Source organism: Epinephelus moara, chromosome 3 (assembly GCF_006386435.1).
Source record: "Epinephelus moara isolate mb chromosome 3, YSFRI_EMoa_1.0, whole genome shotgun sequence".
Classification (NCBI taxonomy): Eukaryota; Metazoa; Chordata; class Actinopteri; order Perciformes; family Serranidae; genus Epinephelus; species Epinephelus moara.
The window spans coordinates 23,561,364-23,588,801 of record NC_065508.1 but is presented as its reverse complement, the minus strand read 5'-3'; the positions used below and the strand labels follow the sequence as shown (position 1 = coordinate 23,588,801).

The following is a 27,438-nucleotide window of genomic DNA, read 5'->3' as shown; positions in this document are numbered from 1 at the left end:
AACATGTTTACTGACACCACCAAACTATGAGTAAAATGACAACTTATTTATTCTACAAAAATGAATTCGAGGCCTGCAGCTCCCCTTGTGAAAATCATGTGAACCGAAGGCTTTTCTCTGTGTAACATTCTGACTCACCATCTTGTCATGCTGCCATACTTAATGGCAATGCAATGTAGCAACATTGTCTGAATATCTCGATGTTCTCGGAGAGATTAGTGTCATTTAACCACACCAGCAAATGTGACTTCAAATATCCTCATACTTACCTGCTGGTTGTCGTGATTTTGTGGTCCATGAGGGACTGATGGTGCAACGAGGGGAGGAGAGAAGACAGAGCCACAGAGGATTTAGTCTCTGAGAACGCCCTGAACAGTGAGTTAGCATCATCTCAAAGAGAAACATGCACCTACAATGTGGTCGTTAAATATAAATGGTTGAGATTCTGATCTGTGAAAAATGAGTTGGATGCTCTCCATCTGGGTGGCGGCGGCCCTGCTGGCTCTCTGTAAGGGACAAAACACTGTGCATGAAGGTAGGCCTCTACGCAGATGATGGATTAACATGAAATTGATGTATTTCCACAACTGAATATTGGCATTTATGCGACTGTACACTCATTGCTTCGCCTGCTTTCATTTGTTTTTAACATTTTTAATGGTATAGATGATAGCGATGTATTGTGTTATACCCTGAGTGAGTCAAAATCAAGGAGCAATGTAAATACACAATGTAAAATCTGATGTCATTATGCAGCCAGAGACTAATCACCATGGAAACGTAACCATCAGTAAAACTGACAAGATATATTTTATTCTAGGAAATAGCCTGTCTGCATCTGGCTACCATCTGTGTATCAACAATGAGACGAGGAATGTGAGTTTCCTTGTGGTGCACACAGTCTCCGATACTGTGACAAAGAAATGTGGCGACTGGCTCCTCTGGAGGACGTGCACAGTCACAGTTTACAAGATGACCTACAAGACTGAGTACAAGACAGTGACGGAGCAGGTGACCAGATGCTGCAACGGCTACGAACAAGTCGGCCGTTACTGCGCCCTGCGTGAGTATACTGCACATCATTTGTCCATCAATAGGAGTAAAGATTATAGAAAAGCATAAAGTGTTCTGTTTGCTCTCAGATTTTATTTGTGTTTTTACAAGTATTTATAAAATGTGATAACGCATCACAACATCACACGCTGTGGACCGACAAGCAGCCAGCCTGACCTATCAGCGTGTGGTGCTGTGTGCAAGACACCAGATGGAAGCACAGAAACTGCAGTGCTTCAAATATCTCGCCGCTAATATATGGCCTGTAACATGTTATTTCCTTTGAATGAAGCTGTAAACAGGAGTGTTGAGTTCACTGCCAAGCCAGGATCCTGTCCAACTGCGGATGGATTGCATCCCAGATATGAGGACTGCGAGTGGGACATGGACTGCCCAGGCTGGCTGAAATGCTGCCAGAGTTTGCGTGGCTTTCTCTGCATTGATCCTGCAAGTTAGTTGAGCTTTTTTATTTGTTTTCAAGTGTGTAACTAGTGTGGTCTCCTGTGTAAAGTCACGTGCTGTGGTTAATGGGTCAGTGGTTTCCAGCCCTGAAGACTGGCCTGATTTCAGACAGTTCAACAGAGGTGAAGGGAGTCATGTTTGTCATCTTCAAAGCACCGAAACTTTACATTTAGCCTGTGTAAACTTTGCTTTGCAACTGTGGCTACAAGATGCAATTACAGGATAATAGCTCGTGCTAAAATGTGGTGTAACAGCAGCACAATTAGAGGAGTCATAAAATTAGAGACCTGACCCAGTAATGTCAGTTACACAGCAATATATATCTAAAGTTTGTATATTGATATAAGCAAGGGTGCATTTTATTGCTCATGAGTTCAAGTTTTCATTTCTAATATGAGGAATGTCATTTATTCTTTCAGAAGTTACATAATCTTACTTTATAAAACCTTAAGTATTTTACAAACACCGCCCAGTTATTTGGGATTATCTACAGACCTCACTGAACTGTTTTCATCCGAACAAATTTCTACTGAAGAAATAATCCCAATTAAGAATGTTGAGAGTTAAGCCTGTGGTTTATTAACTGTAAAATAACTTCACTTTTTATCTATTATTCTATTTTATCTCAAAATCAGGGCAAATAAAATGTACTGCATGTTAGAGGCTGTATGCAAATTATTAGGGGAGTAGAGTGTGTGTATATACTTTTGGCAGAAGAGACAGAAGTCTGACATTATTGGAAGAGCAGAGTGGTCTTTTTAAATATCCTCACCCTAGATTTATATTTCCTGTCAGCCCTCACGTATCTGCACAGAGCTGCCTGTGCTTAGTTCATCTATGCCACTTTTCCACTGCATGGTACGGCACAACTCTACTCAACTCAACTCACTCTTTTTCGTTTTTGGATACCATGTCGATCGAGGTTCTAAGCAAGCAGAGTGGAAACTAGAAGGTGATGTTAAAACACTGCAGACCACTGATTGGTTGGAGAGAATCGTCATAAGCATGACACTGCACATCCTGCTTACTACCATTTTTAAAAAGCTAAGCTACCGTCAATAACGACCGTCATTTTTTTAATTGCTTGACTCAGATTCTTAAAAAATGGCAGCCCACAAAACTGCGCCGTACACCATGTACTCAATGCTGTAGAACTGATGAAGTGCAGACGTTCCTCTGTTTGGTTGCTGATGAGAGAATTCAAGAGTCACCAGTGGCGGCTGCTGGTCTTTCAAACAGGGAAAGCTCACTTTAAGTTGACATGATCATAAAATTTGCCATATTGTAGCGAGGCAGTAACTTTTAAATGGAACATTTAATTAAAGCCGTTTTTCAACCACACTCATGCCATAGAACCACAGCAAAACACACCTCAAAGATTTTCAGATGGGTTTAAACACCTGAGTTGTACTGCGCAAACTGTGAAAATGAGCTGTATCGCTTATGGAAATAAGGAACTCCGAACTCAGAAGACTCCACTTGCTAATGTCCGCATGGGACTGAGCTCGAAATGCGAAGCAATGTCAATCACAAAGGGGTTCAGCCTTTTAGACAATTCCTCCAATCATCATGCATACACTGAGCGTCCTCTCCCGCCTACCGCTCCATTAGGTCCCAGGGAAGCTGAGCCTCCCTGGAAGTGGTGGTTTCGTCGCATTTATCCAATGACCGTCTCGCTTTGCTTCATGAAAAAAACCTGCGCAGCGCTGTCTCATAGGAATGCTTGGAGGCTCCGCGTCCACCGTGCTGACAGGAGAATGTATGACAGGGAGGTCGCGTTTGCAGCAGTCGCCCTTGAGTGTCACATAAAAGATGATGTCATGGCAGTTTTACATGGTGTTGAAACATCCAGGGGGTACTGTATCTGCAGTGGAAAACAAAATAGAGAAGAGCATTTGGTACCAAAAGTGAGTCGAGTCGAGTCGGGTCAAGTTGAGTCGTGCCGAACCATGCAGGCATAAGTCACTGAAAGCAGGAGAAGCTGGGGTGCAGTCTTCTATGTTTAGAGGTGTCCTGTAACTTCTGTACAGCCCCCTAGATCCCACTAGTACCCACTTTCCACCAGATGAGCTCTAGTTCTTGAATCAATTCAGGATTATGGGAAACTTTTTGTGCCATCTTATGAACCAGCCCATGTTTCTGCCAGTTTTGAGTGGAATCATTGTAACCAAGGATGCATCATCAATGAGGGGCGTTGCACAATGCACAGCAGAAGTCAACAGTGGAAGCAAAATAGCAACTGGCATTCATAACCTTTGAGCTTTTATTCTGCCAAAAAACAAGCAAGGGTCAACTATTAAGGAGTCAACTGCATGCTCTTTTTTTCCCCCAACGACTTCTCACTTGACTTCTCCATTCTTGTCTTCTCCATCCTCTCTTTCTAATCTGTAGAAGACACGCCCAAAGATGTCTGGTTTCTGAACCAATTTACTTTTGGCTGAAATGCTCTGAATGGTTCAGAATTAGGAACCAGTTCCATGTTGGTGGAAAAGGGGTGTAGGTGTAGGTGAGGAAACATGGGGTTTCTTTGTGATTTGAGTGAACTGACCCTCTAAACCTAACTTTCAGGCTCAGCAAATTATTCAGAGAATGGAGGATGCCGTTTTAACGCAACCGTGACAGTGAAGACAGATTACCAGCAACTGATGTCCAATGAAAGAGGACATCTGAATCATATAAGACTGCTACAAGCAATGGTAAGACTAATACTGCCTCTACTGCAGCTATTAAGACTTCCGCTGCTTATATAATGAGACCATGTTGCCAAGACCACTAGCCAGCTACCAATACTTGCTCTAGTAATTCTGCATTCCAAGGCTACTCGTCTCTTTCTGAGTCATTTCATATTTTCCTATTCTAAAGATGTAATTTCACACTGATTATTCTTCGTGTCTCTGTCTCTGATAGGTGACTGGAGCTCTGCAGTCTGATGTCTCAGTGTATTACCTCAGCTCGCAGCCTGTGCATCCCTACAGAAGTGCCACCTCACTGCTGATTGAATCCAACTGTACTCTGTCTCTGTACAATGTCACGTCAAAGCTGCATCTTCTCCTCAAACACATACAGGAAGTGTCGTCTGTAACTGTGGAAGGTGAGGACAGGCGGTTGTTCTGTACAGCAGCACTCGAATCACGCTGAAGCTTTTTTTTTTTTTTTTTTCCTTTAGAGAAATGACATTCTTGTAGAGTTTTGAGAATGATTCATGTTGCAGAGAACACGGTGTTCAGGAAAGAATGACTCAGTCGCACCACAGTTTCCTTCTCCCACCACTTCTATTTGAGTGACAGTCATCTGTGGGATGTTTCCTGCAATAGCGGAAAAATAACACGAGAGCGTGTGCATACATAGGCATGTGCACACACACCCACACGCACACGCAGATTAATCATGAATGTCACATTTGCACAAAAGAGACAGTAACAAGCTCGTCATTACGTACACACACAAACAATCGCCGTCAAAATGCTCTTTTACAGATCATTAATTTCACGTGTAAATTCACCACTTAATGTCAGCGTGATAATGTATATTTTATCATTTTTAGACACCTCTGAATTACTCAGCCTTTAAATAAAAAATACATCTCCTATAAGAGTAGATGAAACCTTAGGTTCTCTGAAACAAAATTGTCTTTTCTTTTCACATTTGTCTCTCCCTTTAAGTGATGTTTTTGGATTATGGTTTATTTTTGTAATTCAACAGCATACACATGTAATTGACCTATGGCTAAGCCACGCCCGGCGCTATGGCAGGTGTCACAGTACACGGCATTTTGCAGGAGGAAATTGATGATTTTTGGGGACATAACGATCAGATGTCATTGAGAAGTAACCAGAAGGGCCTAAACTACACATTGGAGGGATATATTAATCATTTTATTGTTGAGAAGCTCAATGAAAAGCTTAAATTACAAGCCAAAATTTACAGGTCCCAGTGTAAGCGTAAACCGCATCTCGTTGCCATCACCATCAAAGACAACAAGATAAAATGCCACTGAATTTAAGGTTTTTGGCTCAGAATATGAAAAAAAACAACCTTTTTACCATCTTTACCAAGAGTGTCTCTCCGTTAGTTTGGTGCTACAGTATTTACATTGAATCATTCAGCAACTTTTGCCAACCTTTGTTATCTCTGCGATTACAAATAAGTTAATGAAGCTAAGCTCCAAAAGTTAACGTTAGCTTAACTAGAGCCCTATGGACAACAGCTAACAATGATGCACGATCACCAAAGTACAAAACTAGAACAAAATAGGCTAATGAACTCCCAGCAAACAAGGTGACATGATGAACAACGCAGCTTGGAGCTAACATTAGGCTAACGTTAGGCTAACTTTAGCTAATGTTAGCTAGAGATGTTAAAGATAACTTTATATTTCTTTCCAGCAAAGTGACAATATTGCCTCAAACACAATGTTGTCTTACCTTAACACCGATGTAGACATCCTTGTTCATCTTATTCACGTTGAGTTGACGTTGTGGTCTAACGTTACCACACAACTTTATCCAAAGGACACACTTTTCTTGGTTGAGATGTGGTTTAGGAAAGGGTAAAAAATATACCCCGTCACCCAGCCTCTCAGGATACCTTGTGTCGCATTGCATGTACCCCATGCACACCGTTTGACCATTTTTAAACTTCAAATCTCCAAAAAAGCTCATAAAACCGAACAAAACTGACTTAGCCATAGGTCAATTGTGATCCCAGTGTAAACTCTTCATATGTCTGTGTTTCTAATTGCAGATGTAGATGAGTGTGCAGAGCCTGCTCTCCGTCAGTGTTCCCCTCATGCAGATTGCAACAACACAATGGGCTCCTACCACTGTGCCTGCCGCCAAGGATATATTGATGTTGACCCCAATAACCCTGGAGCCCATTGCACAGGTTAGTAGGGAATCTACTGATAAGAATAACAACACCTACAAAGCATTCGCATGTCGGGCATGTCTAAAGTGCAGCCTGGGGACCAATAGTGGCCCCTGGACCGATTTTAAACAGCCCGCAGCTTGTTGTTCAAAATATACTACAGAATACTGGATGTTCAGACAAGAACACCTTGCATTTCTTCCATTTACCTCATGATAACAGGACAAGAGCCCTGACTCACTGCCTGAGCCTGATTGGGCCTGATCTGTGGGATTCGTGCCAGCCTGGGTTGTTCCTCATTATTGCGTAAATGGCAAATGGAGTTTTAATGGGCTGAATCAGAAAGGGAAAGAGAGAAGAAGATGGGGAGACTGTGACTGAGAGAGGGAAACGGTAACAATGATAATAATAATAATAAAAAAATACAATATATAATATATTTTTTTGAAGTAAAAATTCTTGTTTTTAATCGGTCTCGGGCCCAAAACTGCTGCAATGGGTCGGACTTGGACAGAAGCTGTGTGGGTTCAGGTAGATTCGGGCCTAGCCTCTAGGCAGGACTATCATACAGTTTGTAGATATGAACCAAGTAGGAACTATGGAGACAAAATTAATTCAATAATTCTAACTTATGGTAATGGCACATGTTGGCACTGTATGTGTGTGCATATGTGTGCAGTGTGTGTGTGTGTGTGTGTGTGTGTGTGTGTTTAAAGTATGAATGAATGATATTTTATCCCTTCCTTTATTATTTTTTTATTATTTTTAAAAGAGTTCCATTTTATGCTGTGNTGTGCATATGTGTGCAGTGTGTGTGTGTGTGTGTGTGTGTGTGTGTTTAAAGTATGAATGAATGATATTTTATCCCTTCCTTTATTATTTTTTTATTATTTTTAAAAGAGTTCCATTTTATGCTGTGCATTGAATTCCATTGTATTCATTTACAATGACAGTAAAAGGAATTTAATTGAATTTATAACTATTATGCTTTCATATAAGATGGCAAACAAGCAAACACACAGTTACCTAACAGCAGATATTTCCTGCTAGGTAGCAGACATGGCCCCAGCAAAGAAGCTTAAAGTCGACAATGAGGGTACTGCCACAGTTGCTTTGTCTCATCTAATGAAGCAGCTGGCCCCTGGGCATTTTCACACTATCCAATCTGGCCCCCATTCAAGGAAGTCTGGACACCCACTGTCCTATGTCATGCATCTTCCAATACTTTGATATCCACTACTATGATTTATACAGTGATTGTACCTTCAATCAGTAACAATTATCTTTAAACAACAATTAAACATGAACAAAATACAAGATAAATGTTATTTTCTTAATGCATATAAATTCATATCATCCAGCAAATGATGAATTATGATTAATTATGCTTTCCATAATACAAAAAAAAGCCCCATAAATTGGTAAGTTATAATGCAATACTGTAATAATGACCTATTATTCCCTTGTTAGAGTCCTGGGGCAGGATGCACAAATCACCTAAAGTTTTCCCCTTAAGTATGACACTTAAATTAATAACTGACTGGAAAGATCCTGTTGCATAAAACCTCAGAGCATTCATTAATTGTAAAGGAACTGGAAGAGTGCAGCTTTGGAAAGTTGAGTGATCCAACCCCGGACGGAAACACGACTTCTGCTAAAATTTAAGGTGCAAAGTCTGTTGCTCATCATTAAGCGTGTCCATCGAATTCTCCCCGTTACCAAACACTCTTCTCGGGATGCCTTAATTTTTCTCATTTATCTCCATAAACTCAACCATGTTACAGTTAAGATGGAGTCAGAGGTACTTTATGCTTTTGTCCTTGCTTTGGTTACTAAGGTCCTTTGTTTACCGGTTTAACAAACTTAGTATAAGACCAAGATAAGGAGTTTTGCTATAGTTACAGGTCAGCCCAGTGAAACAACCACACCCACCCCCCTCCCACAACCTATAGCAATAAGAAGGAAGATGTAGAAGAGTAATAGCAGAAATAAAAAGATATACATTAAAAAAAAACATAAACGAAACAAGACTATATGAAAAATAGATCTATCAAAATTGTCCCATGTACTAGAAGCATCGTTGACTGGTAGAGGTTTTAGAAAAGTGCACCCTGATTGTGACAAAATCATCACTCATGTAACGGTGTTCAGATGCTTGACTAAATAAGAGGGTGAAATAACATGTAGAGGGTAACAAGCTACGTGAGATAGCATGGGGGTAGAGCAGAGACACAAGTTAGAGATAAAGTAGTAAATTAATAAGGAGCGGAGTGAGTGAATGAATAAATCAAATGAATTTTAATCTGCAAATTGCTTGGACTGTGTGCTGACAACATACAGACAGTGGCAGCGACCCGACCGACAGTCCGTCCTCTGAAGGGAGCTCCTGCAAGGCAGTAAAGAATGATACGAAGGGTTGCCACTTCATGATGAATTTATCATTTGAACCCCTCAGAGAATATTTAACTTTCTCAAGCTTGAGAAAGAACATCACATCTGTAAGCCAAGTGGAAATGGAGGGAGGCTGTGAGGATTTCAATTTGAGAAGAGTTCTGCGACGTGCCAGTAAGGTTGTAAAAGCGACACTGTCTGCTTGCTTAGAGTTTAATAAGGACAGATCAGTGGGGACACTGAAGATGGCTGCCGTAGGGCATTGTTGCAGACTGATCTTGAGAACACCAGAGAAGGTTTCAAAGATTGAACGCCAATAGGTTTGCAATTTAGGGCGGAGAGCAAACATATTAAGTAAACATTCTAAGGAAACCTTAAGTAGACGATTTGAGAATGTTTACTGCATTATCTTTGATTGATTATCAGTTTTAATGTCTTTGGGGAGTAATCTGGAAATAAGGTCAGCTATTTTTTAACCCCAAAATGCAGAGGAGTTAGAGATGCACTCCCAGTGACCTCCACCAAGAGGTATGCGCAGCTTGTTTGTTACCTGAGAGGCAAACTTTAGGACAAGAAAAGTCCAAAAACATTTCACTTCTGCTTGTAAAGCTTAAATGTTGCAAGCACATGGTAATAAAAGTAATCTCAGATAAGCAGATGCCCTTATTCCCAGTGGAAATTTCACTGTTGGTGAAGATAATTTTCCTTATTTTTTGCTAATTTATTTGAACAGATAACTGAGCATTATCTTTATTCAGAGTCTGCACAATTAACAATTTGACATTTCATTGTATGTGTCTTTTTGCACTGACCGAAGCTCAGAAGTGAGGTGGGATAATATATGTTTCTTTGTGAGTAAATTTTTTGACTATACGTGTGTCTACCCTCATTTTCTTATCAGCACATAGATTCTCACTATCTTGCTAAAGAGTGACATTCAGGATACAAGGCTTAAAACATAGCAGGGAAAAGTCCATCACCCACGCTGAAAGGTGTTTAAAGAACACCAAGAAATATTAAGTGCTATATCGTAGGCAACTGGACCTGCTTGGGTTTCTTGAAGACGTTTCGCCTCTCATCTGAAAAGCTTCTTCAGTTCTAAATGACTAGTACGGAGTTGCAGGCACATTGTGATCTTAACAACTCTGAAACTCAGAGCTCACGTGACCCCTACGACTCTGCAAGGGTTCCCACCCACACAGGGTTTAAAGCCTGCATCTCCGTACCAGTCATTTAGAACTGAAGAAGCTTCTTGGATGAGAGGCGAAACGTCTTCAAGAAACCCAAGCAAGTCCAGTTGCCTATGATATAGCACTTAATATTACCATGACCTGGATGACTGAAAATCTTCACCGACATCACCAAGAAATGTTTAATCAAACACAAACATAGAAATCTTGTGGTCGGGTAAGAATGACAAACAAGTAGGGAACAAACTATCACCTTGAAATAAAGCAGATGCATAATATCAGGCTGCAGCATGAGCCAATGTAGCTCCTCAAACAAACAAAAGCTGCTTGAACCAGGGAACTGAGGTCAGATTTAATGTGACAGAACTGTGCCATAACCAGAAACCTTACCTGGAGGCTGGATGACCTGAAGACTGTAGATCTGTACACAGAGAAGCTAAAACCTGACCTCTTTAATGTCACTGTGATTCCAGCCAGTGTTCACAAGCAAGCTGAGTTTCTCATCAATATATTCCCTACATAGCATGTATTTTGCATCAGAAGCTTTGAGTTCATCTTGTATTCTTTCTTTGCAGCTGACGTCATGGTGGCGACAACCACAGAGCCCCCTTTTACCTACCTTCCACCCATGACCACAACCTGCCCCCCAGCATTCACCACTGAGACCAGCATGACTACAGCTCTGAGTAATACAAGCTCTGTCCCTTATAATAATTCATCACATGCTCCGCAGTGGACAACTTCTGCACCATATAGCAGCATGAGCTCAACTGTAGAGTCACCTCTGCCGACAACCACATGCTGTAAGGAAACATTAATCTTCATCTAAACTATGCTTCAAGTCCTACATCTTGATTTACATGGCTACATAGGGAGTGTGTTCAAGCAGGAAATTGTCACTTTTGTAAAGGATATATTGGATTTTGTTGAAAGCATTTAAAGGCCCAGTGTGTAGGATTTCGAATATAATATTATAAGTATGTTTTCTTTAGTGTTTAATCACCTGAAAATAAGAATCATTGTGTTTTTGTGACCTTAGAATGAGTTGTTTATATCTACATAGGGAGCGGGTCCTTATCTATGGAGATCGCCATGTTACGTCTACATGTTTCTACAGTAGCCCAGAATGGACAAACCAAACACTGGCTAGAGGGCCATTGGCCTTTTCGCGTTTTCGTGTCGGCTACTGGAGTTAGCAACCCCTCCGCAAGAAGCAGCATCGGAAAAACACTAGCCTGAGTGTCAGACTGAAGCTCCTAGAACCTTCAGTCTGACATGGCCTCCACTGAAGGCGATTTACAAGGGGGAGGGAATTTGATTTTTTCCCTAACCAATCAGTAGAGATCAACGACTCACCCAGAATCTGACGTCATTAGTATCCATGCCTCGGGGGTGCCGAAAACAAGCGAGCATTGTCTCCGTCGTTGTGCACGCCCAGCTGCATCGCTGTTAAATCCAGTTTAGCAGCTTCCTTAATTTGGTCCTCCATTAACGCGAGTAGTGACGAAATACCTCGATAGCATCGTTAATGTGGTCTGTAGGATCTGTAGCGGTCACCATTGTTGCTATCCTCACCAGTTACCCACCGGCGTACAGCTTGACATCAGCGTGGCGCTGATTGGCTAATCGCTAGACCCCCGGCGTTCATTGGTCCGTCCATCGTTTGGATGAGATAAATCGCAAATTCATTGAAGTATGCCAGAACAGTAATGCAAGCCTACTCAGTTGAGTGGGCGGGGACTATGGTCTGGAACCAGGCTAGAAAAACACTGATTTTAACGCTTTAAATCACCAGGTCTATTTGTTTTGGAGAGCAAGAGACCTCTGCGGAGAATTTGGCTCCTCGTAAAAACCTCCTGAACGTCGAGATCTTAAGTTATCAGAAAAAAAAAAGTGAGCGCACATTAGCAGGTGCTGGGCTAGGGGTCCCGTCTGTGACATGCTGAACAGCATAAGAGAAACACCAATTTGTAATGTGAAGCTGCTTTATTCAGTGTGATACCTGTTTTAATCACCAGGTCTGTTTATTTTGGAGAGGAGGAGACCTCTGTGGATAATTCGGCTCCCAGTAAAAATCCCCTGAACAATGCGCACTGAAGGAACCAGGAAAAGTTTCAGCTGGTTGCAGTCTGCAATCCTCACCACTAGATGCCACTAATCCCCCTAAATCTTACACTCTGCTACTTTAATATTAGCAAATGTATATGCTTAATTAACATTAGGACTTATCATTTAGCATCACAGTTAGCTGACTTTCCGTAGCATAAATAGCATAGTGGTGGTGTTATTGGTTGATTGTATTCTTCCAGCTTATTTGTAGCCACAGGGCGTTGTTTTCCTTTATACCAAATCATTAAAAAAATTGTATGCCTGTCACCACAGACACAAATAGGATAGAAGCGGATCAAGAGACAGACCCGCCCTTCGCTTTATCTCTTTCTCAAACACAGACCAAATGGTAAAACTAGGCAGTGCTGATCAAAAAGCCAGCCAATATTATGTCACTGTGTTGCCCATTTCCTGCCCGAAATGTCTTCAGTAACATATTTTAGTTTATCGTTTAAGTGTAATTCTATATCGTATGTTACCAGCCGATAGCCATATTGTTTCCAGTGGAAAAACGGCCAAGCTTGCAGTACGTCACACACCAGCAGCAGTGTTTATTGGTCTGTTGGATGTTAAGACCATCTTTCCAGCAGTGAAATACTTCCTTAACTTGCTGTTGGTTTGGGACACCATGACCTGTATGCCTGGAATTCTGGGAATCTGCGCACATTCCTCAAGCACATATCATACATTTTACATGTGTTAGCCCAACACTAATATTTAATTATTTTGGTCCTGTCTTGTCTTGTCAATGAAAGCACATTTTGTCATAGTTTTTATTACCAAAGATCAATTTTTAGCTCGTCAACGTCTTGTCCTAGTCATGGAGAAAAGGTTTAGTTTTTGTTAATGAAATCAAAACAGTTTTAAATTCAAGCTAACGCAGATATCTTAAAAGGAGCCATTTTTGGAGAGAGTACACTTATTTGCTTTAGTTAAATGAATTAAATGAGAAGTAACATGTAACAAGGAGGTAATAAGCATTATTCAAATAAATGTCAAACTATTCCTTTAACCACAATAACTAAATAACAAACGTGACTGTCCCTCCCTCAACCCCTCCTAGCTCCTCCCAGCATCACCAGCGTATGGGCGGCTAACGTCACCGGAACCTCCTTTTGTGTCTACTGGTCCAGCCACTTTCAGACAAACCAGACCTACCAGGTTGTCCTGAGCAATGGGTCAGAGGTCATTCAGTCTTGGGGAACCAGTCAGACCATGTTGGAGGTGAGGGATCTACTGCCTGGGGTGCTCTACAATGTTACTGTCACGCCTCGGTCCTGTGGAGGCCAAGGAGTCGCACTTCAAGTATCAGTCAAGACTGGTAAGACCTGTGCACAAAAATGAAGGTGATGTTCCTGTACCTTTAACTTTGGATGTTTTTTAAATCACAGTAGTGTCATGAAGCTTCAGTCCATGTATAAGATAGCTGTGTGACCTTAATGCGACCACAGATTTTTATCCTAGGGAGTAATACAGTAAGTAAAGCGAAAAAATTGCCCTTAATGACTGATGTGTGATGAAGACGAGAGGAAATTTTTAGATTAGGCCCAGGGCTGGGAAGAGGGCTGACATTTAACCGTGGAAAATGTGTGTGTACCAAGCAAGCCTTTTCTTTGTAGATGCTCAGACTCTTGACGTCACAGTGCGACTAACCAACATCGAGTTTACTGCTGATCTGCAGAACACCAGCAGCCAGGCCTACGAAAACCTCACTGAGAGCATTGGAGCGGAGGTGGGTTTGCTACAGCGATTATGCAGTGACAGCATGTGATCTGTGAATAGAATTCCACTTACTGTAAATATGTCCAATGAATTACCAAAGTTGAATTAACAAGTTGTTTTACTTCATTCACTTATCCTAAAATGAGTCTGACTTTGGGACTTTGTCACCAACAGATCTACCAGTCTCTGTCTCCAGAGATCAAGGCCCTGGTGGATTCACACCAGGTCAGAATTGAGATCAGAGGCTTCTCGCCGGGAAGCGTGGTGGTCATCTTTTCCATCATCTCCACCCCGAGTCAAAGCCAAGACATCAGTAATGTGTTGACGGCTGTGCTGAACTCCCTGATAAACATCACCAAATACGCTGTGGATAGAAACAGCACAAGCACAACTGGTATGTTTCTTTATATTCTCTTTTCTGACAGTGTGTTTTATGAGACCAGGGCTGGTAGGAATAAAACTGAGAAGTGCTTCAAAGCATAGTCTTATTGTGCTAAAACTGAATGTCAGCAAAGTCTAAGCTGGATTTTACACATCAAGATCAGATTCGATTTGTGACTCAAGGTTAGTACTGCTCAAGGTCCTATTTTACACCTGGAGCAAAGCGCAGCACAACTGTCATTACTAGTTTCAGACTTACACAATTATCGTTATTTATTTTGAAATCTTTTTGTTGCACTTTTCGAACATATTCATCATTCAAAAAATAAAAAGGGTAGTGGCAGTTTCACATTTACTGTGAGATGGTGGTGCTCATGTTGTGTAAGTAGCAAATATACGTGGGGCCATCAGTGCACCCATGGGTGCGTAGGCCTTAAAATGAGGTGTGGTCAGGCCCATTGTTGGTGTATTGCTAATTTGAAGTAGCAGAAAGTGATCGTGCCCCTAACCAACAAAAACCTGGTCTGAAGTCAGCATGGCATGTTATTTTCCTGCTATTTAAAGGGCACATTATTCAGATAGTAGGATGCGCCTACGTAGACAGGTTCACAACTCTCTGCTTGTTACACACAGGAATGTGCTGATGGACTGCAGGTGTGTGAAATAATACAGCATGAATGTGGAAAATATTAATTATCCATCCATTTTCTGTAACTGCTTGTCCTGTTAGGGGTCGCAGGGGGGGCTGGAGTGTATCTCAGCTGACACTGGGTGAGAGGTGGGGTACACCCTGGACAGGTCACCAGACTATCACAGGGCTGACACATAGAGACAGACAACCATTCACACTCACATTCACACCTACGGACAATTTAGAGTCACCAATTAACCTGCATGTCTAAAATGTGAATAAAGCAGAGCTGCAGAGCTGCAGAGCTGCTGTCCGACTCCCCATTAAGACTCATTTATTATTTCAGAAGCTAAAAGTTTTGTTCTGTTTCCTCTAACAAGATTATAAGTACAGTATATATTTGCCGCAGTGACATCACTGCTCTTATTGCATTACTCTCAGCAGAAAACCATCTGTTTCTCCAATTTGCTGAATTTGCGATGTAACTAGCAATGCACCAAGTGCAGGCTCACCTGGCTTTTACCGGGAATAGGAGATGACACTCTAATCGAATTAATTCATGTTACACCCAAACATATGATAAATTAAGGAACTAAATACAACCCCATTGCCCCTTGCGCCTTACATTGCACTCAGATTATGCGTCGTTTAACGAAGTTGGACACGTTCTAGATGCACTTGTGCCATGCATTTTAGACTATGAGCTTTAGATTGTTTTCAGTCTGTGAAAACAGTTCTGATAGGAGCTTTCCAAAGTCTGGGGGAAAAAAATCCCTGATGATGTCATTTGGGTTATCCCAGCTTCAAATTCTTATCAGAAAGCCTTTGTTAAAAACTGGGGACAGGAGTTTGAAAGAAAAGGTCATTTACTAGGCATGGAAGGCTTATCACATGAGTTGCACTGTGGGGATTGTAGGATGCAGCGTTTTTGGATCTTGACTCATACAAGCATCTCAAAGGCAACCCTTTTAGCGTTAAAAAAACCCAATCAAGATATCTGAAAAATTCCAACAAGTTTTAGAAAATCTAACGGATGTTGATCTGTAAGCAGCTACAAAACAGTACCAAAGATAACATGAAGCCTGACTTACTGAGCACAGTATTTTTGCTTTTTGTAGATTTTAACGAATGTGCTTCAGGGGAAAATGACTGTTCGCAGTCGGCTACATGTACAAACACCTGGGCCTCCTACACATGTGTTTGCCAGGATGGATTCATAGACAACAACCCAGAAAGGCCTGGACGAGCCTGTCAGGGTATGGTACAGTGTGGAAGTGGGAAAGATTGATTTTACACAGGTTCTATGCAACTACATAATGGCAGGATATCTTTGCATTTGGTAACCAGTGTGTTTTGTCTTGTTCAGCAATCGCAACCACCACGACTGCCCCTACTACCACCACAACTGCTCTTATAACCACCGCGACTGCCCCTACAACCACCGCTATTGCCATTACAACCACCACTACTGCCCCTACAACCACTGCTGCCCCTACAACCACTGCTGCCCCTACAACCACCATGGCTGCCCCTACAACCACCCCTACAACCACTGCTGCCCCTACAACCACCATGGCTGCCCCTACAACCACTGCTGCCCCTACAACCATTACTACCCCTACAACCACCATGACTGCCACTGCAACCACCATTTCTGCCCCTACAACCATTGCTGCCTCTGCAATTACCACTACTGCCCCAACAACCACCATGACTGCACCAACAATAACTGCTGCCCCTGCAATCATCACTACTGCCTCACCAACCGCCACAACTGCACTAACAACCACCACAGCTGCCCCAACAACCACCACAACTGCACCAGCAACCACCACTACTGCGTCAACAATCACCGCTGCCCCTGCAATCATCACTACTGCCTCAACAACCATCACTGCTGCCCCAACAACCACTACTTCCCCAACAACCACCACTGCTGCACCAACAACTGCCACTGCCGCAACAACCAGCGCCCCAATAACCACTGTTACTGCACCAACAACCACCACTACTTCTACAATAACCACTATTCCTACAACCACCACGACTACTTCAACAACTACCACCTCTACTGCAATGATACCCATGACCTCTACCCCTACAACCACTCTTACCATACCCACTACCACCATTACTTCTCCTACAACCAGTGGTGGTGCCGTGAGAACTGCCACCACAGCCATCTCAGTCCAGTGCAGACTTGCTGCCATCACTGTGACAATTGACAGGGATTTTCTTCAGAACAACAACATCCGGGAGAGCACCCTATATTTAGGCTTGCCGGAATGTGGCGTCAATGGAGGCAATGCCACCCATGCCCAGCTGACGGTGGCCTGGAATGAGTGTGGCACCAGCCTCGTGCATGTGAGTTGTGAAAAAGTGTTGCATTAGGGAAGCTTTTGCATTTTCCTGTATGATTCAAAGACACTATGCCTGCCAGTTTGAGTGCATTAACCCTAATTATACTCCAAACTGCTTGTGACCTTTGGTATTTTAGAATGACACCTACTACACGACATCTGTAACCCTGTTTAACTCCATGGACATGTACACGTCATCCAGTGGAGCAGTGGAGGTACCCAGAAAACGCTTGGAGGTTCCCATCATGTGTACCTACATGAAGAGCATGCTCATCTCCGCTGACTTCGGCTCCATGGGGTACGCTTCACTTATTGTCATTACTCAGCATGCTTTAGCATTTTTGAAAACAGCCTTTTGAGCCAAAGATTGATACCACTCTTTGTCCTGTTCGGTAAATATGATACTAGAGCCAGCAGATGGTTAGCTTAGCTTAGCATAAAGACGAGATTGCTAGCCTGGCTGTCTCCAAAGCTCACTAAGTAACCAGTACCTCACCAGTAAGGTAGATATTTCTCGAAACCCTTTTTGCAGTGTGTTCCTGGTGTCATTTTCTCTGTATTTTTCTCCATCTCCAGGTATGACATGATCCAAGACCTCATCATGGGCTCTGGGTCATTCCAGGTGACAGTGCAGCTGATGAACGGCACAATGCCTCTACCCCACAACTACAGTCTGTCGTCCGAGGAGACTGTGGTGGTGGAGGTCAGCGTCAACACCTCCTCAGACCAGATTAAAGTGGTCATCAACAAATGTTGGGCCACTCCCACCCAAAACCCTGCGGACACCCCCAGCGAAACCTTCCTGGAGAACAGGTCTGCGTCTACCTGCTAGTGCTATCACTATTTCCATTAGTATTAGTATTTGGCTCGAATCAATGATGAGCAGCCTAGTCAGACAGTCGTCTATGTTTGCAGCAATGTAGTGTTTTCTTACAACCTGAAACAGACGGCTGGATATGATCTCAGACTGTCATTTTTAAGTCTGTATAGACACAGTTTACAACCATATCAGATGCAGACAAAGACTTAAAAAGTTCCTTGCCTCCGTCTCCACAGCTGTTCCTTGAACCAATACACCACAGTGCTGATGAACGGGAACTCCAGCACTTCACGTGTGTCTGTGCAGATATTCTCAGTTGTCGACATGGATGTGATTTATCTGCACTGCCAGGTCCAGATCTGTGTGGAGATTGGATCGGATACCTGTGTGCCTGTGAGTACCTCCTATTTAAAAAAATAAATCTGTCACAACCTTGCAGGATGAACTTGAGTGTATGACCACTCGAGAGATGTTCCCACCGTCAGTTTACGCTCACTACAAGTTTTTTTTTGCCACTGACAAGCTCAGATTATTATTCAAAGTGTCTGACAACATTAAGGAAAGGATCCCTGCGGAGAAAGACCTTTTCGTTAAAGAGTAAGATCCTTTTTGTTTAACCAGAAACAGCCCTGAAATCACCATCGCTAATTTCACCAGACTCTATTTGAATAAGCAGTCATTTTAGTGTCTATTTTTATCATTTTATGTTCCAGCGAGATCACTGTGGTCCTCCACTGCTTTACCTCTTAATGTACCTCATTTGTCCCACGGAAGTATTAGTGAGAGTACTTTCTGTTTTTATGCCCCTTAACCATGGAATTCACTGCCTCTGGATATTAGAGTGGCAAACTCTTGGTATTTTCTAATTTCAAAAGCTGTATTTCCCATAACTCACTTAGACACAAAAACATAAGAAAAAAATGTCCAGGTTGAAGAATACCAAACTTACCCTTTAGATGTTTGAACAACCAGAATATTCTCCTTTGTCGTCTTTGCTCGTGTGTTCTTGCAGGACTGTCTACAAAGAACATCTCGGTCTTCACACACAATCGGATCGACTCTTAGGACCTATGGGCCTGTGTGGAGGTCAGGTGAAGGTGAGCACTTTTACACAGAATCACAACGGTGGTTCTGTCAGGAGAGGAATATTTTTCAGCTGCATGCCTCTGTTGTGTTTAAAAGTGAGTCAAAAATGGGATTTAGTTCCAGCTGATGTAGCAATGACACTTAAGCTTCTACTCGGCTGCAGATGAGCTGACCAGTTTTCAAAGTATTGCAGCATCAGGGTCTTTGGTATCCATTATAAACTTGTGTCTCTTCATTTTAGAATTTGAATAGGCCATCTGACTATTGAGTTATGGCAGTAGTGCTGCTTTCTCTATCATCAGTCTGGTGGAGAGGCCAAGTTGAAGTAGCTTGATGGAAAACACACGTTTCAAAAGCTCTGAAGTTGATCGCATATATTTGAGGTACCTTCATCTGAAGTGAATTATTTCTTTTCATGATAAACTCATGAGTTGAATTGAAATTTTAGCCTTTTGGAAGAGTGGCGTTATAAGAGCTGGTGCTTATAAAAGACGCAGTATTTAGAATAATCTCTTCAACATTTTGTTGTTCAAAGGAGTGACTCTTTTAACAGCATTTTCAGATGAATGCTCTTTTTTTTGTTAATACTTCGACACATGTTCTTGCAGACTCCTTGGAAGAGGGTTACACCACTCTTCACATAGTTGGACTCTCCTGTCTCGGAATTGGCCTGTCGCTCTTATTCATCATTGGTTTCCTCTGCCTTTTCTACTACCAGAGGAACCGCATTGGAAACTACAACTTCAACGCCAAACCCAAGCAGGAGAACTTCACCTACCTTGTCTTTAACACCTAGGGGTGCAGCAGATACATTTAGTAGGCTATTACAGTACAGCTGCCACCGGGTGGCACTGTTGCCCCACTCACATTTTAGTTCTCACCAAACACTGCAAATCTTTGCACATTAAACAATGAAGGAAGTACAGATTATATTTATTTTTCACCTTCTCCATTGACATATATTTAAGATATTAAAATGATAGAGTAGTTTCACACAGATTATACATATTTCCTGAATGTTAAACTTTAAAGGTTCAGTGTGTAGGATTTAAAGGGCTATATTGGCAGAAATGGAATATAATATAATAAGCATGTTGTATTTGGTGAATAATCACTGTAAAATAAGAATAGAACAGTTTTTGTTACCTTACAATGAGCTGTTTATATCTGTAAAGGGAGCGGGTCCACTGCCACGGAGATCGCCATGTTGCACCCCCATACAGTAGCTCAGATAGGGCCATTTGTGTTTTTGCATCGGCCACTGTAGTTTGCACCCCCTCTGCAACAAGAGCATCGGGAAAAACAGATTTTTTTTTTAACGTGAAACTGCTTTATTCAGTGTTTTTACCGGTTTAAACCACCTGGTTGGTTAATTTAGAGAAGAGACCTCTGCATATAATTCAGCTCCCTGTAAAATCTCCTGAAGTTCTGGATTTTAAATCATCAGAGATAAAAGGTGATGGGCTAGCGGTTCGTCTCTGACATGCCAAACAGCATCAGAAAAACATTGATTTGTAATGTGAAACAACTTTATTCAGTGTTTTTACCGGTTTATATGATCAGGTCTGTATATTTTGGAGAGGAAGAGACCTCTGTGGAGAATTTGGCTCATGGTAAAAAACCTCCTGAATGTCTGGACATGCCAAACAGCATACGAGAAACACCAAACTCTTTTACACTGTCTGTTCAAGGTGGCAGTATTGCCTCGCCGAGCTGTATGTAAGGTACAATTGCAGAATAAGTGAACAGAATTGTCTTACCTTCAAGCCACCATGGGGGGGAGTGAAAGTGTCGAAACGGTGCCTGTATATTTCACTGGTTTTAATCACCTGGTTTGTTTGTTTTGGAGCGGAAGAGAAGTCTACGGATAATTCGGCTCCCGGTAAAAACCTCCTGAACAATAAACGCCCAAAAAAAGTCTAACCAGGAGAAGTTTCAGCAATCTGCAATTCTCTCTCCGCTAGATGCCACTGAATCCCCCTAAATCTTACACACTGGACCTTTAAAGAATAGATAGATAGATATGCCTTGTTAAGATAAGAAATGTCTGTGAACAACGTTTGAAGCTACATTTGGCCCTCAGCCTAGACAAAGAGGCATGAGGCATGATGATACTGGAGAGAAAATGAAAATTTACATATTTAGATATTGATAATACCCATTGAGTACAGAGAATATCTCACTATATCACATCTACTTCACATCAAAAATTGTAATGTAATGAGTTTGCACTGAACTGCATTGCATATCTTTGTATAAGTTATCATGTCATCAAATGTGCTTAATTTATTGTGCAATATTGGTCAAGCACAGTTCTCACTTTATTTTCTTTTAGCTGCTATTTTTCTACAATAACACATTATGTATTTGTACTGTTTGTTACACATTTTGTTGTCACTTATATGATCTCTCCTGCTGTAAGTGGTGTAACAATAAACATGTCATGTATGGATGTAGACACTAGAGGGTGCTGCTGTCACAGTTCTTCAGCTTTAGAAAAACAAGGGAAGATGGCTTCCTGCATGCACAGAGATAAGATGTACACACTGTTTACAGAGGACAACAAAAGGCATGAGACAGAATGAGGAAAAGTTGCAGTCGTAGTCATATTTGAAATCTTTCTCTTGGATTGAATCGAGATGGTGAAGGATGTCTTGCTCCTCCTTTAATCAGGGATTATATGAAAAAGATCTAAGCCTTTCTCAGTCGAGCAGAACTGAAGAGGAGGATCCAGCCCCCCCCCCATGCATCCCATAATCCCACGTTGTTGACTACAGGGTCAAAAGCGCAGCTCCTGGATCGACGGAGAGGGGCTGAATACTAAACAGGAGAGGCTTTCTCTTTGAGAGGAGGTCCCTGGAGACATGCGGAGAAGGAGGCCTTACTACCATCTGGAGGGCTGCAAATGCTCCGCCTCCTAATTAACCCATTCAGCTTCACCGTCTGAGACCTGGCAACCCGTCTCTATGGCAACAGCCCATTGCAGGGATGGAGGGAGGGAGGGAGAGCAGCAGCGATCAAAAGGGGAGAGAAAGAGCGGGGAATCATTTTACTTTAAAAGCATGTAATTGGGTGAAATGTGCCTTTATTATTGGTTTAAATCTAAATTTAGATTTCTGGGCTTCATCTTAAAATTCCCACTTCCTCCTTTAATAAGTGTTTTGGTTCTGTTCGGATGGCCTTGGATTGTAAAAACAGCAATGAGCAGGTGTTTGATCGTGGCCACAACAATCAAACACGGTTAAATACACCAAACAAATGTCGAGGGAGTGATTCCCAAATGTGTAAATGAGGCCTTGGGGATTAGACGGTTGGTCTGGAGGAGACATTATTCTTTCCACTCCGTCCGTCTATATTCCGGAAAGCAGCAGAGCCGCATCCTTCTTAATGGCTGCAACATGATATTGTGCCTCTACAGTCCTTCCTCTTTTTCCTCCTTCTCTTCCTCACATCCATCTGTCGCTAGTCATCCAGGTCAGGGCGTCTCTGAGACACAGTCATTTATCATGCTTTACAGTGCATGTGTGTGTGTGTGTGTGTGTGTGTGTGTGTGCAGGATCTCCAAAGGCTTTCACTCACGCAGGTCATTACTAATTAAACACCCATATTGTGTTTTTATAGAGCAGCTCAGGACCCTGTGTGTAATGGATTGTAATCCTCAAATGTGGGCAGTTTAATTGTGCTGTCAAGGGGCTGTTATAAATCAGTCACCTGCTACGTGACTGTTGCTTGTCAATTAATTTCATTAATGTATCTAATGAAACATTTACTGAAGTGGAAATCTGCGGTACTTGTGCTTTACTTGAGTTTTTCCATTTTAAACCATTTCATACGTTCCCTTATGATCCCTTAGCGAGGTAAAAGTACTAATACTACACTGTAAAAATATTCTCTTACTGGTAAATGTCCTCCATTTAAAATGTATAAAAGTATGCAAGTTTGATCAGGAACATGTATTTAAGTTTTAAAAGTAAAATGCAGAAAAATTTAAATCAATCTAATAAATCAGGATGAATAAAATAATAAAAGTCTTCCAGCGGCACAGTGGTGCAGTGGTTAGCATTGTCACCTCACAGCAAGAGGGTTCCTGGTTCCAATCCAGGCTGGGGGGTTCGAGGCTCTTCCACGACGAGTTTACATGTTGTCAGTGTGGGTTTTCTCCAGGTGCTCCGGTTTCCTCCCACAATCCAAAGTCACGCAGGTTAATTGGTGACTCTAAATTTCCCGTGACCATAAATGGTTGTCTGTCTCTATAAGCTGTGTTCGAAATCGCTCCCTATCACGGATATAGTGCACTATATAGTGTGTTTACCATTTTGTAGTGTTGTTCGAATTCTCCGCGGTTAATTTCATTCACTATATAGTGGACTATAAAATACCCACAATGCACAGCAAATGTGAGTGAACAAACGATGTACCCTACATTTTACTCCCGTATACCACAATGCAATGCTGTCGTCTTTTGCCAGAGGAGAAGAAGAACAACAACCGCAAAGATGGCACAAAAAGAAAAGCAACGAATAGGATGCTAGCCGGTAACGTTAGCTCACGAGCTAACAATAGCCACTTAGCTCGCATGAGCCAGGTAGCTTGTAGCTCGTGCACTATCGTGGGCTATTACAGCTCACAATGCAGACACACAACCGTAGCTGACAAAACCAACGTCCACACCATTGACATTTCAACAATGTATTGACAAAAAGTACAACCACCATTCAGTTCGATCATCCTCAAAGCGCCCGGTTTGTTTACATGATGCTCGGCGCGTCCACTTGCGTCACAGGAGTATGCAGTGCAGCTAGTGACGCAACCACGTTCAGAAAATTTCAGTTAGTGTCCGAAATCTAGTTCAGTCGTTCCCCATGTAGTGCACTATATAGTAAACACGAAATAGGGAATAGTGAGCTAGTGAGTGAGTGGACAGTTTCGAACACAGCTTATGTGTCAGCCCTGTGATAGTCTGACGACCTGTCCAGAGTGTACCCCGCCTCCCGCCCAACATCAGCTGAGATAGGCTTCAGCTTTTTTTCTTTTTTTTTTTACTTAATATGAATACTTCCTTTCCTTCACCACAGATGTATTTGCTGTTGATGCAGGTAAAATCCAAAGGTCTGTACCTTTTGATTGGTGATCTTCACTCGTTGCGTGTAAAAACTGTATTAAAAGTGACAGAAATGCTATACAGAGCTTCAAGAATAGACGTTTCTATAGTCTTTCTCTTACTACTAACAAGTATTACCAGTGTAACACATCAGAATCGATAGTAGTCCACTCTTCTCACATGAACTGTGTCTCAATTCAGGGGCTGCAGCCTTCGAAGGCCAATTGCATCACATTGGCGAGACCACAGTTATCCCATTTCGAAGGCTCCCTCAGATGTGTCTGAGAAATGCAGCCTTCTTTCCCAGTATTTGGAGGATGCAACGGATGAGTCCTTCGTGGCCCATCCTATCCCAAGTTGCATTGCGCACCGGTGATGAATATATATTGAGTTAGGTTAACTAACAGTTGTTAACTAGCTAACGGTTAACTGTTGTTAACATTACTCTTAGCTAAAGCACACAGCTTAAACAATTCTGATTTAATAAGTTTACCTGAAAACGGTCCTCAATCAGCCTGAAATTTATCAAACGGCGGTGTCTCTAGTGGTGAATCATTTCCTCAAGTATTGAGTAAAAAACATATAATAACAATCTCTGGGTCCATGATTTAGGGCTAGGGCAGCTGGTAATAGGAACACCAATGGGTAGGGGTGAGAACAACTGGTGATGCAACCAGGAAGTCCTCTGCAGACCAGACCATCCCATTTCAGCCGTTTGGTTTGGCTGATGTGGTCTTCAAAGGACATGGCTGATGTAGACCGTGAAGGCTGCGTCCTTCAAAGGCTTCAGCCCCTGAATTGAGACACCACTACAGTCCTCTTTGGGTTTAGAAATATCTGTGAGTTTTACATCAAGATGGCTGACTTGCTGACTGATAGATTGAGTGTGACGTCCTTTCCACCGTGCTTCTTAAAGGCAACAGTTTCTCCATGAACAACACAAACCCCAGAAATCTTCAGCACCAGTGCAAGTTGTGAGAAGACCTTATCTGAAGCTGTGTGCATGTGAGAGGTTATGAACATAATCATATAAACTGTCATTTACAGTTGGCTATGAAGCTAACAGCAGTAATGAAGCAAAGCCAGTGTAATGAGGAGCAATATAAACTGTGACAATGAAACAGCTTCTCTGTACCAAAACCTTAAACCAGCTGCTCAGTCTTGTTTCCTGCCCTGTTTTTTAATCTCTCTTTCCCCTTATGTGCTGGACTGTAAGCCATAAATGAAATATGAGTACCTGCCTTAAAGAGGCACCCATAAACGCTGCCAAAAATCACTTCCAAAAATGCATCTTGTGCTTTTTAGGGAAAATGGGCAAACCATTGCTCTTTGCTTTCTGTTGGTTGACTTGGAGTGCAGACAGGAGTGCACAGTGACAGGTTCTGTCCTAGATTTTGTGCAGCAGGGATACATATGGTTAGGCAAGTAGAGCTGTTTGATATAGCAGCTTTATAGTACTGGGCTTGTGTCAGTGTTGTTTCATGGAATAAACTTGCGAGGGTTGGGTAGCCCTCTGTTTTCGTCCTCACGGTGTCCTGGTGTCAAACAGTTACCGTTTCATCACTACTACAAATGCAGCTGTAGCCAGTATCTCACTATCACTATCCTCACTCATATGTCAAGAAGCTACAAATTATACTCAGCCACAAAATAAGCCTGAAAAGCTGGAAATCAGAAGTACAGAGAGTTGTTGCATAGAGATGATACACCATCTCATCTAGTTGCAATGGTGTGAACCAGCAGGTTTTTAGAACGTTGCAGAACGGTGCATTGCAAGAAGTTGCCTGTTTCAACTTGTCTCATCGCGAGTCTTTGGTTTGAACTGGGCGTTAAACTAATACAGATGGATGTTTAAGTGCTACTTGGACGGAGATGGATGGTATTTTGTGAAAGTGTCATTGCATCTTGTCAGTTAAAGAGGCTAAAATTAGCACATTAACTGGGGTGTTGTATTTCCATCAGTTCAGCCAGAGCTGATGAATACCTGTGACCACTGCAGAGTCATTTGATCTGGGTGTAAATGCTGATTGTAACCTTTCCCATTACATTTAAAAATCAGGTGTTAGCGGGTGCTAGTGGGTTTCTTGTGCAGTGGATAAGGGACTCGAAATAGATAGATAGTTCCTGGTTTAAATAAAAATATTGACAATTTTTGAGCATTTCATTCAGGCCAACTTCTTGTGTGGCTGCTTGTGCTATCATTCAAAGATCTCCTCCAGACAGGTTTTAAGACGAAGACAAAGAAGAAGAAGACGTACTTTATTGATCCCGAGGGGAAATTTCATGAAAAGAGTCGAAACAAAAAATCCAAATCAGTGTAGTGGAATCAGAGATATTATCTTCTCTATTTTGTGCCTTCTTCTTCCTCGTCCAAACCTCATGACCCACAATGCAACTCAACCACTGACAGTGACATCACAAATTCAAGTATGTTTTACTAGCAACAATTTAAGTAGCCTCAAGCAGAGATGAGGAGCCGGCTACAGAGGTCTGGAAGGCTCACTTATTTGTAATTCACATCTCCAAATTTTCTTTTTCAGTTTCAAACTTGTAGTCTTCAGAACCAGCCTGTTATTTGAGGCAGTTCATCAGATTTCACATACAGCTCCCTCTGAAGCCCCTTTGTGATGGTCCGACAAGCTGTCGCAGTAAGCATGGAGCCCACACTGTAACTAACTGCACTCCCTGAAGAAATATTATCATTTTTTTGGGAAAATGAAAGAGTGATTGCAGAGAGAAGCAGACAGAGGGGTCTACAGTCTGTGTTTGAAGGATATATCCAGGATGTCAAACTGACTCAGCAGCAACAACAGGTTAAAAAGACAAAGATAGAAGCTAAAGCCGAACTATAGGCTACAGATCACAGTGTAAAAGTGAACCACCACATCACTGCTGATCACCACACAAGACAATGAATTTAAAGGGAAACCGGCCCGATGCTACATTATGATTGGCTAGTCTGCATCTGGGGGTGGGACTTAGCTAAGGGTCAATTGGATGGATGAAAGTTATCTAACTAGTACCAAATGTTTTCAAATGCCAAGTCCATAGCTTATCATAATTTAACCATCTTTTTTAATGTTTCCATCCCACAGTTTACACTCCTTGTTATACAGTTACACGTCATGGGCCAAATGTCACATAGCAAATGTAGGAGCCTTTGCTACATGTTGAACTCTTCATCACTTCACACCACACTTGAAAATGACTGACCATATAACAAAAACTACAATCTGCAAGTTATGATTATTTATTTACACTAAAAC

At 42.0% G+C, this 27,438-nt stretch overlaps 1 protein-coding gene across 1 annotated transcript; it reads left to right on the top strand.

Annotated features, from left to right (window-relative positions):
- The first annotated feature begins 249 nt into the window (after positions 1-249).
- On the top strand, positions 250-21,512 carry umodl1 (uromodulin-like 1). The gene is made up of 17 exons (XM_050040492.1): positions 250-535; positions 821-1,063; positions 1,346-1,504; positions 4,084-4,211; positions 4,423-4,606; positions 6,259-6,399; positions 10,538-10,765; positions 13,135-13,392; positions 13,691-13,803; positions 13,968-14,187; positions 15,924-16,061; positions 16,172-17,169; positions 17,303-17,463; positions 17,742-17,978; positions 18,222-18,378; positions 18,998-19,082; positions 19,680-21,512. The coding sequence occupies exons 1-17, from the start codon at positions 460-462 to the stop codon at positions 19,865-19,867; spliced, it is 3,714 nt and encodes a 1,237-aa protein (XP_049896449.1). The 5' UTR covers positions 250-459; the 3' UTR covers positions 19,868-21,512.
- Positions 21,513-27,438: the final 5,926 nt, after the last annotated feature.

Bases quoted from the DNA above. Each gene is read 5' to 3' on its own strand.
- umodl1 (XM_050040492.1), top strand. From the start codon at position 460: ATGAGTTGGATGCTCTCCATCTGGGTGGCGGCGGCCCTGCTGGCTCTC. The intron at 13,804-13,967 runs GTGGGTTTGCTA...TGTCACCAACAG, and splicing joins CTGAGAGCATTGGAGCGGAG to ATCTACCAGTCTCTGTCTCC. The intron at 19,083-19,679 runs GTGAGCACTTTT...ATGTTCTTGCAG, and splicing joins TGTGTGGAGGTCAGGTGAAG to ACTCCTTGGAAGAGGGTTAC.